We start from the raw sequence: 15,986 nt of genomic DNA on the forward strand, positions 1-15,986 counted from the left end.
TGAGAATAAAGTCGCAATATTGGGAGAAAAAAGTCGTCATATTACAACATTTTGTAACATCATTTAATCTAATTTTAATATATATATTGAATTGCTGATTGTCTTTGCTTGATTAATAATGACTTTATTCTTGTAATATTACGACTTTTTCAATATTACGAGTTTACTCTCATAATATTGCAACACACTCCCTGCAGAGACAACATTGGTCGCCATACCTCTCTTTGAGGAAGTCCGCCACTCTTTTGAAGTCATCGACGCAATACTCTCTCTTCATATCCATGAGAACACTGTCTGAGGCCGACTGCACAGGAACATGAAGGAAGGCGTAGACGCGCGGATGATTCAATATCTTAGCCATCTCCTAATGAGACACAGAGGAGAGAGGGGAAAAAATTCAAATTAAGAGTTAAAATGCAAAAGAGACAAAAAAAAAAATCACTGAAATACATAATTTGCCACCACATTAAATAATTATTTCACAACACTGTAGTTTATTTTCATCTGGATTTAACTATTGTAAACATGGATATCTGTAAATAACACAATGTGAGCTGCTTTTACATACTTTAACAAACAGTTTAATACAAATAACATTTATTGAATTTCACAGAAAGGTTTTACAGAATCATGTATGAAAAGGTGCGACACGTGCTTAATACAACACAGTCTCACAATAACACTGGGCACACCTGACAAACACGCTGAATTACACGTGTCGCCATAGGAGTCATGTAGTTGAGGCTAAAAATTCAAACTTATTACTTGATTATAAGGTTAGTCAATTCTAAGGTGACTGATCATGGTTCCATTAACATTCCTGTCTCTTTTCAGAGCTCTATGCACCCTAGACCTTGTACACTGCCTCACTCTTCTTTCAGTATTTTTTTTTTTTTTTCATTCTCAATGTTGGTAAAAATGAAAGAAAAGCAGCTCGGATAATTCATCACATACAAATAATAATAGCAGATCCAAAGTCAAATGTGTCAAGGCTGCTCAGGAGGAGTCCTTTATGTCTGAAAAAGTGGAGAGCTTTTACAGAAGCATGCAGGTGCACATCTCAGGTCAGAATGTATAATTAACTCAGGATTTCTGGCCAATAGTTTCTATTCTGTTTTCACTTCAGGAGCAATGCTCGGGGTACAGCACATGCTGGATAGGATGCCTATATAGAAAGGCCACGCATTGTGCACCACATATAGAGAAACAACAGGTAGACATTGGTGAATCTTTACTTTTGGACACAGTGTGCTTTGATCAGATACACATCAAACTGGGCGGTTTTTATTTCCTCTATTTATTTAAAAAAGTTTACTACACACGGTAAAAACCCATTGAGGTCAGCAGCACACATCATAATAAACATTAGACTCGATATAGGAGACAGGTTACAAACAATCATTTATGTAACAGTGTATAATGTTTGCTCGTGGCAAACACACTGCAACGATTAATAAACGATTAATCGTTTATTAATCGATTACCAAATTAATCATTAACAAGTGTTTTTTTTCAATAATTGAAACAAGCTTTCTAATTTTTCAGCTTCTTAAATGTGAATATTTTCTGGTTTCTTTGCTCCATTTGACAAAGAAATCATTAAAACTGAACAATTTTGGATTGTGGACAACATAAGACATTCAAGAATATCATCATATCCAGGTTTGGGAATCCCAGATAAACATTTTTCAACATTTTCTAGCATTTTTTTTATGGACCAAACAAGTACTCTATTAATTGAAAAATCATCGTTAGTTGCAGCCCTACTCCGAAATGCTAAATGAAATGACTATATTAAACCTGAAATCAAGAGAATGCTTCCACACGTTTGACTCAGAACCATTGAGTCAATGTATACTGTAAATACCTCTAAGAAGAAATGACAACATGGTGTTGAAAAAAGACATTTCCAGAAGCAACACAGATAATTTGGGTCTGTCTTTTCCCCCCCGCTCTCTTCCTCTTACACTTTTACCAGAAACAACAGTGAGAGTGACATGTTTTTTCTAATAAGCCACATTAAGTCAAAATGCTGGCATATTTTTTTCTTTTCTTTCATTGCCACATCAGTTTCCTCAGCACAAGAGCTGGAGCGACTACAGATGTCAGATTGTTCTGATGGACATAATCAGGAGGATATCATTACCATACTAATCACCACAAGAAGGAGAAAGAGAGGGGAGTGAAAAAAAAATGACTTAATGATTTCCTACAAGAATGTGCTGATTGCAGTCCATCTTCTCAATTAAGATCTATTGTGGAACGTTCCCCACTTCACACGCATACAGAAAAGCACATGTGTGTGCGTGTGTTTGTACATGCTCATACACTCACACTCACACACACACGAAGACAGACAGCTCAGTTGCAGCGCCACAGGGGGTTGACCACTGGAAGCCCCAAATTATAAAGAATTAATTTGGTCTGAAAATGGAGCTTGATTGGTGACAGAAATCCGTCTGATGCATGTGTGTGTGTGTGTGGGTGGGTGTGTGTGTGTGTGGGTGGGTGTGGGTGTGAGGGGGCTTTAAGCATTTTAAAAAATACTGACTTGTTTCAAAAGTTACAATGATGAAAGAATTCTCTCTTATTTCTCAGTATTGATACTTTCTTGAGTATACTTTCTTTGAGTCCACAACCACAGGACAGCATCTTCAGTCAACAGTGATCAGCTGACAAGAAATGAAGAAGAATTTGAAAAAGAAATTTCACCCACCCCGAGGGAAATTGACTTAATTTGGTAGTGATCTTTGTGATATGCTGTACATTCTTGATAAATACGGCACATTGCATACAGTCTTTGCAGCCCGTTTGCCCTCTGGTTACTTTATGATATAAATAAGTCATTAAGTAAACTCTTAAAAGTATGTCAGTGTGCACTGGTTCTGGTTATTATGTCAGTACAACACTTCAGTCAGCCTGTCATGGATACTGGGTTATACAAGTGATTTGTTCATATACATGTGTTATGTGTACATTTTTGATAAAAAATATGATGCTTCAGTTGCATCAGAGAAACAGACAATTAGTGCCCATTGACCATTATCTAGCCTGCAGTAATTAAATTAAATTACTGCAGTAATTTTTCAAAATTTGTACATTTCCTTTTACTTAATTAAGGAGACCTTTACTTAATTAAGGCACTAATTAAGGAGAAAGTTAAAGAATTTCCCATTTTGATTACGTGTATACATATTTTATTTTGTCAGCACTTTCATTTGTAAAGGTTTGCCTTTAATTAAAAACAATTCATGTGAGATGTGTGTCCCCTTGTCCTTTTTGCACAAGAAAGAACCCCCACCTTGTTAAAAAGTAACCAAGTAGCTTTTACTCTGGGTACATTTTAAACAAGCTACTTTTTTACTTTAACATGACCACATTACAGACCAGTACTATCAAAATGTTATCAAAATAGTGGTACTTTGTATCCACCTCTGCTCTTTAGGACCTATTCTGGCATAAATACAGTCCTCAAGGAGACCAAACCTGGTCCTAATGTGAACCTCGTATCTGAGGAACTGAGGTTTAGGTTCGGCATTTACTGGCTGTGGTTAAGGATAGTGGTAACGCTTTTGTCAACGCTGTGTCCTAATGAGACTAGCAGCACAAGCCTGTGTTTGTGTGTGTGTGTGTGTGTTAGTACACAGACAGTTACATGAGTGTATGTTGAAAAGGTGAGAGGGGTCTCGACAGATCGCATGCTAGTCTGAGTAGCGGGACACCGCTGCTGACAACTGGGGATTAATCTTTAAGGGGAGAACTTTTCATTCACACAAGCCATTTATCATGTGTGTGTGCGTCTGTCTGACAGTGCGTCCCATCCTCCAGTGATTAAACAGCACTGTGATATGAATCTCTCTCCTCACCAGTCCCTGTGGAGTTGAGGCCTTTTTTTCTTTCTTTTTTTGATGTTTGGCTGCCGCTGACAGACAGTTTAGCGAGTCTAAAGTGAAAATGATTCCGTGATGAGTTAGATATTGCTCTGCAGTGCCCAGTGGCAAAAAATTTAAAGTGCTGCTTTAATGCGTTTGCTACTAGGTGAACTATCCATCATAAAGCAAAATTCAGGGAGCTTTAACAAGCAAGTATTTTCTTTGCTTCTTTTTCACTTTTTAATCAGCCTTGACGGTGATTCAAGCAGTACTATTTCTCACTCTCGGTTCTCCTTCCCCCCCCCAACGGCCCTTTCTCACTCTCATTCACACAAACAGACACAATCCTCTCATCTTTGGTTGATCGGCACAGATAAAGACACGCACCCAGGCAGACAGATAACTGGCTTAGCTCAAAAAAAATCTAAAACTACCCCCTCAAATCAGATAGGACTGAAAAGAACATACACGGGGAGAAAAAAGGGGGAGGAAGTAGATGGTGGTTTGACTCCAATGTGTTCACACCATGAGCACGAGATTAATCCCACTCCCGATTTCATACTGTGCCTGTTTGTCAGTCACTCTGTGTGCCTGTTTTTACAGAACAAAATATGAATTATCTGTGTGTTTTTATGTCATAGGCGCTGACTCTGCAAGGTTGCGCCGATCTATGTGTAACTGTTGTTTTTAGACTGTTTGTTGAAATCAGGTCGTTTCATTTTGTGTAAGAAAAAGTGCAAATAACTCTCTCGTGAAAAAAGGCTGTGGAAACAACAGAATAAACAAAAAAAAAAAACATACAACCAAACTACATTTTAGTATGTGTACTCCAGAATTAAAAGCCATTTACTTTGAGTCGAGCCTGTTCTGTTGTGACACATGCGGGGATTGTATTTACATTTGTGGGTGCCACTTATTCTAATTAGTTAAAAAGAAAACCTCTGTAATTACTACAGTGCTGCAACGTCAATGTAAGTATACGGACCATACAATATCATATTTGTATTTGGTATATAATAAGGACATATTAGTGACTGCAAAAAAAAAAAAACACAGCTGGAATCCCCAAGTGCCAACACAGACAGAAATGGTTTGAGTCTGGTTCAAGTGAAATTACTGAAGCAAACACAGTGTATGTGGCACCCAACCGCCTGCACACAAAGTCACACAAACCCACACATATCAGAGTATTAACCGCGTTCACTCTGGGGAGTCTGGAGAGAAAAAGATTCTACAAGCTGCTCCCAGGATACTAAGTGGCGCACTGACATGCACACACACACACACACACACACACACACACACACAAGCGCGCGCACAGAGTTGGTGGGAACTGTATTCGGCAGGGGAAAGAGAAAGTGAGCTCCCTGTGGTATTAAGCATTTCAAACACTTCAGGCTGCACCAGATTTTCCCTGGAGGGAATTTCTGGGGCTGCAGCACATCACACAGTACAGATATGTAGTGCACAGTAAAAGGGAAATTAAGTGTATGAACAGCATTTGAACGCCACACTGTATTGTGCTATGTGTATGAAATGACTGTTGAGAACATTGTTTTACTGTGTCACATTCTCTATTTTGCCTCCTTCCTTGTAATGACTGTACCAAAAATATACCTCAATCAAAATGGATTTGTAGTTCTCTCTCTCTCCCTCACACACACACACACACACACACGTTAATTCACAATTATGCCCCTTGGGAAAAAAACTAAGAAAATATTTAATAACAGACCCAACCTAAGACCGCTACTTGTATTGCTAATTTCAGAGGGGAAGCTAGCATTTAAAACTTCTAGACATGGGGAGGAGAAGAATAGTGTGAAGAGGCTCATGGGAAAAAGACACATGAGCCTCTTCACACCAGAAAGGGTAAACGGAGTGCAGTAGCAATGAAAGACAATAAGTTAACTCTTTAACACGGAGCCATCGCAGACGGCACGTTTGCATTAACATAATTGCGCGACAGTGTGTGCTACCAGAAAGATTTCAATGGTTTCTGAAAGCTGAGAACTTGCACGTCAAAGCCCACGTGTTTCAGGAAGCTGGCGAATCAGCATCTTCGTCACCAGAGGAGCGGGAAAAACGCCTGTACATAGTCTCAATTTTTTGGCCTGTTTTTGGACACTGAGACAAAGACTTATTTTAAAAAATAAGCAAATTGTAAATAACTGCCAGATATTGAACGTTATTCTGGAAAAATGGGCAAACGCACTTACGCACAGGATATTTTCTGACCCTTTTATGGTTAACATAAGCAAGAAAAAAAATTCAGAAGCTTAGGTGTTAAAGGGTTAAAGAGGAACACTCTTATCTGTCCATATGTAGGTTCATTGACAAGAGGAATTTAAGTAAAAAAAGTATAATTCAATTCAAAGTATGGACGTTCACAATGAGAGGCGCAGTAGCAAATGAAACGGTTTTCAAAAGAGAGAAACACACACACACACAGAGACCAGGCTAGCATTTAAATCTTCACCTTTCAAAAATCCAACTGCACCACAATAATTCAGAAAATATAATTCACTGCATTAGGTCAGAAGTCATAATTTGAAGTCACGACAGAATAGCTTCACTGTAAAAAAAAATCCACTTGGTGCTGGGTCGCTCACACAATGCTACATTAGGCGTCTAATGTGAAGAAGCTCCCAAAGGCTTCATTAAAATGACAAAAGGTCTGAGAGAGGGTGTGTCCAAGTACAGATGTGTGTGCACATCATCCAAGTGTGTGTGTGTGTGTGTGTGTGTGTGTGTGTGTGTGAGATTATGTGTGAATGTGTGTTCCGATATGAAAAATATCAGCCGATTCAGAAGATGGAGTTTTCACTTCATTACGAGTATGCAGTAGTTTGTCATTCTTTCCAAGGCCCAGTGGGGTTCCGGGGGAACTGGAGAAAGACACATGCCTCTTTGTCACTGGAATGTAAATGCATAACCAAAAAAAACTAAAAAAGAACAAAAAGAAAACGAGAATTAAGAATAATGAGGAATAAAATTACAGGTTTTTCCTAGTCCCATGTCAACATTCGCTTTTAACAGATGATGACACAGATTTCCTTTCATTTATTTAAATATATAGTTTTTTGGGACGCAGGATGCTCAAGTCACAGGAGCTGCAAAACACTTAATCACAACGTATGTTTCAGCAAAATGGAACATGAAATAAAGGATACAATTAAACATTTATTTTTCAAAAAGAATTATATAAGATCCTATATTGGATATGTAATGTAAATGTAAATTACTCCTTGTTTGCAAAGATGTAGTCATCACACGGCATCATACACATGACCAATTTGGACGCGGAGTGTGACAACATTTTTATAGTAGTAGTTGTATAGTAGTTTCATATTTTCAATAGAGTTAGTTAGCAATAATTGAATTAAGTCTGCCAGTAATTATGTTTATTGTGTGTTTGTGTCATCCTATATTCACCATATAACCACAACAAAGCGGTCAGGATTTTCCGTGTTTAATTTCTAACCACCGAAGCAATGTCGCCAATCAACTTGTGTGTCAGTGCGCGCACACTATATTCGTCCCTCAAATGAAGACAAACATTTACCTGTACACTTTGTTCTTGTTTACAACTGTTGACATCAAGTATGAATGTCATGAGAAGTGTCTTTCTGGCTATGATCTGAGGCGACACCGGCGAGTCCATCGGCCCTCGGAGCCGGTACAACGGAGACACTGAGCTTTTGTGGGAAGTTTCGGTGATGGGGGGAAGATCTTAATCACTTCCTGTTATGCACTTAAATGACAGGTATTAGCCTATGTTTTGTTTTGTGTAAATGTCTTTGAGGAGGCATGTTGATTCTTTTTTTTTTTTATTAACAATACATATTGACTGTTAATGTTACGGAGAACTTTAATAAAAGTTGCTCATCGCTGTACAGCTGTGTTGCTCCGCTGTGTCAATGTGATGATGTCATCAAATGACAGGTAAATCGATCTGAAAAAATGAGTCATTCACGCCCTACTGTACATACTGTTACCGCAAAATGAATTTGAAGCCATACGGCCGAGCCTTAAAATACAACGTTAAGTGTGAATAATAAAATGCCAGCAGAGTGAGGAACACGGAAGAAGCATTGTTAGAGATACTTTTTACATGCAGCCACTCAGAAAGGAAACACTGAAGGCACGACGCAATCAACACAAATGTCAGAGAAAAGTGGTCGACGAGAGGTGATTGGGTCTTTAACTGCTCCATTCAGTAAATGGTGCCGTGGAGCTGTCTACCTCTTTCTGAAAAACAGGCTGCACATAAGGAGAAATTGTGTTCTTGTGTGACAGAGAGTCAGACAGTGATTTGAGTGACTACGTGTGAAGATCATCTTTTAGTGGTGGGAAGTGGAGAGGTTACTTGGCCTTTTCAGCCTCAATTAGAGCCACTCAGTATGATGCCGTTATATAAGTGCCAGTGTCCTTCAAAAGAATAGACCGTGGAATATAATTTGGCCTTTACTGATGTTGAGGATGACTAAATCTACGGTCATCCTATCATTCACATCACTGTGATTGTCACCATTGTGAGAAGAATTAGAGCAGAGAGCCAGAAAAGAGTCGTAATAAGGAGAAAAACAAAAGGTTTAAGGTAAGTTATTAATTATAACGGTAATGAACTCAACAAAAATGTATATTAATTAAGAGTCAAAAAATTATCAGAAGGAGAACAGCAAAGTTTCCTGCCCAGTTTGTACAGTAGTAGCTGCACCTTATTTCCACCACAGTCAGTATCCAGAACATACAACTAGAGAGAAGATAGAAAATGTGGAGGAGGAGGAGGAGGACGGCGTGAAGAGAGGCTCATAGGGAAAAGGGGAAAGGGTAAATGGAGCACCGTAGCAATGAAAGACAGTGATAAGTTAAAGAGGAACACTCTTATCTGTCCTTATGTAGGTTAATTGACTAAGGAATTAAAGCAAAAAAGATAGAATTCAATTCACAGTATGGACCTTAACAATAAGAGGCCCAGTAGCATATGAAATGGTTCTTAAAATGAGAAACACACACACGCGTGCACACAGACCAAGCCAGTGTGTCATCCTAGTATATTTCTAATTATCAGTTAATTGTTATTCCCTATCATTAGGAGGGTGGTTTTTAATTGTAATGTAGCCAAGCAGAAAGCCTACCTATACATAAGGGGGACAATTAGCCACCTCCATTAACCCCTGGTTAATTACAACCTCCATTGCTGCTTCCCAAAGCACTTTTCTTACTTCTTTTTACCCCTCATCTCTATCCTCAGGCCTCCATCCCCATTTCTCCGCACTTCTACCCTAATTTCTTCTTCTTCTTTTTTTTTTCCTTACGAACCACCATCTTTCTTGATTGTGTAATTCAAACACATCTTTTGTGAGCTTGACATTTACTTCTTCTTCACACAAAAAAAAGTTATGTTTTGTTTTTTTCATCTTATTTTTCTAGGTTATATTATCCTATTTCAGCCCCCATGGCCTCCTTTTCACTCCTCTACACTTAAATTTCCACAGGGATGACACTACGGCTGTGCTGCTATGTGAGCAAAACTGCAATATTTCAAAAAGGAATGGAAAAAACTTTTAATGCAAGAAAAATCTGACTTACTTCTTGACCAATTCATCCGAAATTAGCAATTGTACAGCCACATAAACGATGTAGGTGACAAAAGAAGAATATTGGTCTTTTCGGTCACATTATGGGTTTATAGTTGTTCCGCAGCTACTTGTTTTACAGTATAATGAAACCAACATTCAACCTGTATTAGGACTTTACACTCTGCAGTGTAATTCAATACACTTCACAGCTAACTTATACTACCACAGAATTAAACTGATAACAAAATAATGGTTTCAAATTGCATATATCATCTTCTATTGTACTGTGGTCCAGGTATATGAAGCATATGACACCAATTTACAAATGTGCAAACACAGACGCACACAAATGTTTTTATTCTTCATTATTTCCAGTTTCTCATACTCCAAAAGCCCATAAAAGCAAACCCACTTACAGTAAGAGCATTCACAGCACCACAGATGGAGTAAGTGCATGGAGAAAAAAAAAGCTTTCCTGTTCACAGCTGCATTGAGCTGTCTGGGTTTTTTTTTTATTATTATTATTAATTTTGCCAACAATGACATTTTCATTGACCACACTGTATTCAACTAAAATATGTTAATGTTTTCTTTATTTGTCCAAATAATTTGGACAAGCAAAATGTCTCCCCTTTATTGTATAAAAGCTGGGACTAAATCTGCCTTTTGTCTATGGTTGGTGGTAGATTTTTAGGTTTTAACATAGTATTTTCATCACAAAACAAAGAGCTTAAAAATTATAAAAACAAAAAAAAGATAGATGGAGAAAGGATGGCAATGAGAGAGATATAACAATGATAAAGAATAATGAACAAGCGTGTCTGACAAACAGGGATAGGCATGCATCAACACCACAAAGACGGACTGAGAAACAGAGAAATGATAACAATGTCCATTGTTCCATTAGGGAAGACATTAATGACTGATAAAATGAGGTCGCTAAAGAGGACACAATGCTCCCTAATTGACTCATTATGAAGAGGAGAGAATGGACTGACCTAATGAATGGAGTATGAGCACTGCATCTTAACTGCTTGGTAAGCAAAACAGAGTTTATTGAATCTAACAAATGGATTTTATTTGTTCACAGAAAGAGATAGCGGAAGACAACTGTCAAAAACAAAGATGGGGAAAAGAAAAACAACTCTCTGTGTGTGTGTGTGTGTATGTTTGCGTGTGTCGGTACATTACCTCTAGGTGTTCAAGGATATACGGAGGGTTGGTCATACCCAGCCTCAGCATAGCGCCCTCAGGAATCACCTCCACCAATTTCCACAGCAATGTGGGCAGGTCTGTGCCAATGTCTCTACCATAAGCTCCCGTGTCTTCACTGGTCAACCAGATCTCACACACTCCCTCTGGGGACAAAAAAAAAGTTTGAAAACTCATTTAGAGTGTTACTGGTTTAACAATCACAGCGATATTTTTTATAGCATATGTGTATGAATTCGATGCAGCTTTGTTCATTTCCTCAAGCATTTGAAGTGACATAAAAATGAAGCTGTTATGAGTTTATGATTCCCAATACAGCAATGCCATATTCACATACTGTAATGTTCTCCACTGGCAATGTTACGTATGCTGTACACCCATGAGAAGCAGAGGTACTTTTCTTGGGAAGAAAACGTGACTGAAGAACTGGTGAAGCAACTGCAAGCATGGTTTACTGTACATACAGTATAAATCAACACCACCTGCTGAGAGACGGAGCCTTCCTCCAATCTCCGGAGTAGCAGCTGAGTTCCACATGCTGATAAAACATTTTACATTTTCACTTCAACATAATACACCTGCAAGTGAAGCATGGGCTTCATCTTGTATTTTTTTTTTTTCCAATCATTGCAACCATGTCTCTTTTCACTCCTGTGAAATGTCCATTATGTTTACACAGGGCCAGATTACAAACCTGAGGTTTAACATAACGCTTGTTCTGCGTTTTTTCAGAGAGGTGGCCCCCGTAGCAGTGTAATGACCCATTAAAAGACGTGTCAACACACTGTTTATTTATAGATATGAATGTACATAAATATTTATTATCAATGTGCAACAGGATCTTCTTTACTATGACTTTATGCAGCTACTGTCGTTACACTTAGGGGAATCTCACATTTACAGTATATTGTAAATGGTGACTTTCTTTCTCGTGATGATTTAAAATGAACAAGGCTTTTATAAGTCTTATCCTAAACTGCCCAAGTCAAAGCTCTCTCTCCAATTGTACTGTTTCATTGATGATATGCATGTCACTGTTCATGAACTTTAAGCATAAGCAAAAACAACACGTGCAAAATTCACATTTATGTTGTTTTGATACAATAAATCACACAATAGTGATATAGGTTTATTGATTTCTTTCACTCACTTTGTAATTATTTGCCACTACAGCATTAGCAAAATATGAATGTTGATGAAAACCGGTCAATAATTTTAGAACAAGCAGCATCACAGCAGCCTCTCTCACATCGGTGATCACTTTTCCCTTTTTTCTGTTGTCCTTGCCTAAACACTTTTAATAGAGATCAGCACGTGTCAACCACTGAGAAATGTGTGTCTTATAAACATACCTTCGAGGAATGTGAAGGTCATATACAGCGAGAGGGGACGATATACTGCCTTCATGCTAAATTAGACCAACGCTCACTGCTAGAGCTTAATGATCTCACTGTCATTTAGGTCTGGAAATGGTTGAGTGTCTGCCTAAACTCTGGTTTCAAAATTATCACATCACAAAAGCAATATATTTACACTCACAGGAGCACAAGCTCAACACACACACACACACACATACACAAACTCTCAAATAAACTCTCTCTCTCACACACACACAAAGTCCAATTAGTGAAACACTATCGTTACACTTTGAACGAGCACATGCATCTTTCTGTCCGTCTTTGCACAGCTAATGATAATGATAATTGTGTGTGCGTGTGTGTGTGTGTGTGTGTGTGTGTGTGCGTACATGTTCAAAGGCATGCATGGGCCAGATAGATTAAAGATGATGACAGTATAATTGTCCGGAGTGAAACCATCTCCAAAGCTCATCATCATTGACGTTAAGATGTGCAAATTATTTCTGGAGCCAGCCACGTCAAGAACATCCATCAATTACATGTGATCAGATGTGCAGGCAAATGCAGAGTGTATAAGAATGCATGCGGGGCATGATTTACATTTGCTTCAGCATGCAATTAATTTAATCTCGGTCCGCTACTCAAAAATATCATAAAATACGCTTCTACTGACTATCTCGAATCAGGGTTTTCCACTTGTGAAAACAATATCCAGCTGGGTAAGAATAGTAGCCAGCTGTTTGGACTGCCTCACAAAAAAAAAAAACTGTACACCATCAACAATTTTGCTGACTTAAACCAATTCATCTAAATTTTACACTTGCAACAACAAATGTCATTATCAACATTCATAAACCTTATTGTTTAAAAGCTCCTTGTCATTTCATATTAAGCTCTGGAGTGAATACAGGTCTCTCTGCCAGATCCCAACTATTGCCTGCGTCATCTGCTTCCTAGGAATGGATTCATTCCTAAACCCATCAAACCAGCTGCACACTTTTCGACGTCACATCTCGGTCCCACAAGATTTCTGGCCAAATTCTCTCTTTATACAAGGCTAGAAGCTATGTTCCACTGGCCTTGAAGCTTCCAAAACAACATTAATGTGACTTAACTCATACAATACTACTGAGAGTGCAATCTTTTCTATAATATGATGAAATACCTCTTGCAATTACTTTGTTAATCTTCTTGTGACCAGGGTCATGCTTTGGAGAAAGTGTTCCATGTCAAGCCCACAGTCATACATAGATCTCAAACCTTAAACATTTAGGCCCAGGTCATTAAGGTCTGAGTCATGTAACTTTTGCCATCTGCCCATTTTCGCAATGGTCCACATCGACCCAGGGCAGACAAACGTGAGCACACCAACCTTTTTTCAACCCACGCGGTGGTGTGCCTTTGTTTTAGTCAAAAGAGACAACCAACGGTGCGTTCACACCGGCTCCTTCTTAATCGAACCCTAGTTCGGTTTGTTTGGGGAGGTGTGAATGCGTAACCGAACTCTGATCCGTACCAAAGAAGCAAACTCTGGTCTGCCAAAAAACGTAGGTCTTGGATTGCTTCAAGTGAACCAAATTCAGGAAGCGGACTACAACGCAGGGCATTGTGGGTAAATGCAACCAAAACATATGTGCATAGAGGTGGGAAAAAATGGTGAGCCCACTGTTGCAGCATATATGTGTCTTATATTCACATAAATCCAAATAAATAAAACCAAGACCGATGTTCTTAGGTGGCAGAAACAGAAGTTGTCCTGCATAAACCAACAGATGAGCGAGTTTTCTCGTTCATTGTTATCTTGTCTTCTCCTTCAGTCATTCTTGATGCAGCGCCACCTCAGATGAGGAGGGGAACGTGTTGTCCCCAATCGTAGTGAGTCTAGCAGACTATTAGGTGTGAAAATGACCTAAGAAGACAGTAACCATGGAAACTACCTTAAGGTTATGTGATGAGGTCTGCCGGTACATAAACGCATACAAGTTAGGGCCTAAAGAATAAAAGGACATACAAATGAGGGCTACTGGAAAATGAACATGGGACCGAATTTGCATACGCACAACGCTAGACTGACCCTGACCCTTGTTTAGAATGAATGGACCGTGTACGCACATGCAGAAATGTCGGAATGCAGAGCACCTTGTGGAAAGTGTGACCCGAGCCCAAGTTTCCTCTTCAGCTTGTGCCACAGGCTCTTTTGTATTTCATGTGCTAATGGTGTTATTGTTGGCCAAAGACGCAGAGATGGTGGCAGTTTCAGGAAATGTGAGCTTGTTCTCCCTTTTCTATCTGTTCTGATACAAAGCACAGCTGCTTCCTCTGATTTTGGTACGTGTGCGGCGGAGAGGGGTCACAGTGGTGCAGATCTTTACATTTGCATTCATTTGGAGAGCGAAGGCTTTCAACGGTAATACATATGTTGTCCATCTATAATGTTGTGACTAAAGTTTTGATGAAGAGTGGTCTACAAAGTATGCGCTCTGCTGAAATGACCCTTCAAAAGCGAAAGGTTGCGGCTGACTTCTGACCCAATGATACAATGTGAGCAAAATACTGATATTGTTAAAAAAAAAATTGTCTCTTGAAACAAAGGGGAGGCAACTTTCCTTTGTGTTTTGACCTATGTGCATCAAATAAGTAACCCTCAGCCTAACCTTTTCTTTTCCATGGCAATGTGTGATGAAGTTTGATGTCAGAACACTTACAAAGATAGGTGGGGGCCAGGCATTTTTCCTACAGGCTATTAAATTTCACTTAACAATGCCAGCAGTGCAAAAAAAAAGCACAGGGAAGAGTCAACAAAACAAGCTAAAGATACTAGTGTCCAGCCTAGTTTGGTATTGCTCCCTAGGGGGTGGGATTATACATGGTATAGAGAAAATAGAGAGACAGAGATTGTAAGAGAGAGAGCACAAAAGGAAACAGCTGTGTGGACACCAGGACATTTGTCTTTGTCCAAGACTGACAACAGCATGTCTGGCAAATGCCATAATACTTGTTTCCAAAAAGCTCTTATACTTGAACTGATGAGAGCTTTAAGTGTGATGGATACGCTGGTTGTTTCTATGCTTGTCTGTACAATGAATTCAGGTAAGGGTCTGCTTTTACACATTTTGATATGCCTGCGTTTCCCTCTGTGCTCTTCATATTCATCGAAATGTTCACAGGTCAAAAGGAAAAGCAGTAAAAAAAACAAGAAATCCAACACAAAGGAAAGACATTAAAATAGAGTGTGAGAATACATTAGCTCCTGCATATTATCCTGTCCAAACGGACTGGTTAATATGGATCTGACACAGTGAGTTAGAGTGTGAGTCATGATGCCTAACTGTACAAATATTATAATGAAAAGCAAGTGGACAGTGCTCCACCTTACCATATTGTTTTTGTAATTGTCACACATTACACCCATGTTATTGTCTCAGAATGTCATGTGACCAGTTAAGTCTTATCATGATCGAGTGAGTGTGCCTGCTTTAAAAGTTAGTCTACTTTAATTAGGTCAAGAATGACAATAGTAATAACCCTGAGACTACAGATCCCTTGGGTTACATTTAAGTGTTTAAAATTGTTTTTAAAAAAAACTGGGCTAAGACCTACAAATAGTACCTCAACATTAGGGTTTTAACTTAGATCTCTACTGTTTTCTGTTCAGTATCTCTGGGCATTTTCAAAATTGTGTGCGGTAGCGATACAACATTGGTCGATTTGCATGTAACACTCAATAGTTATTTTATACAGACATTCTAACTTGTGTACTTGAAATTCAGCGGCCATTAGTTCTGACAAGGAATGAATATCACTACACACTTTACACATGGCTCTGTCTTTGCTCCGTCCCCGGGTAAAAGCATGCGGAGAGTGGGAGGAGAAAAGAAATGAGGGCTCTGAAGCAGTTGCTTTGAAGAAGTGTGGCAGAACCAATTGATTCAGGTGATTGGGAGCTTTAGTAAATACCA

The 15,986-nt window shown here is 38.9% G+C and overlaps 1 protein-coding gene across 1 annotated transcript in view; it reads right to left on the reverse strand.

Annotated features, from left to right (window-relative positions):
- Positions 1-15,986, reverse strand: part of cdkal1 (CDK5 regulatory subunit associated protein 1-like 1) — a 211,355-nt gene that overhangs the window by 81,935 nt on the left and 113,434 nt on the right. The window contains exons 9-10 of the mRNA XM_058648452.1: positions 10,649-10,815; positions 219-364 (exon numbers count right to left, since the gene is read on the reverse strand). Of these exons, the coding sequence (XP_058504435.1) occupies positions 219-364; positions 10,649-10,815 (313 nt within the window). The remainder of the gene's footprint in view (positions 1-218; positions 365-10,648; positions 10,816-15,986) is intronic.

Source organism: Solea solea, chromosome 13 (genome assembly GCF_958295425.1).
Source record: "Solea solea chromosome 13, fSolSol10.1, whole genome shotgun sequence".
In the NCBI taxonomy this organism is placed as follows: Eukaryota; Metazoa; Chordata; class Actinopteri; order Pleuronectiformes; family Soleidae; genus Solea; species Solea solea.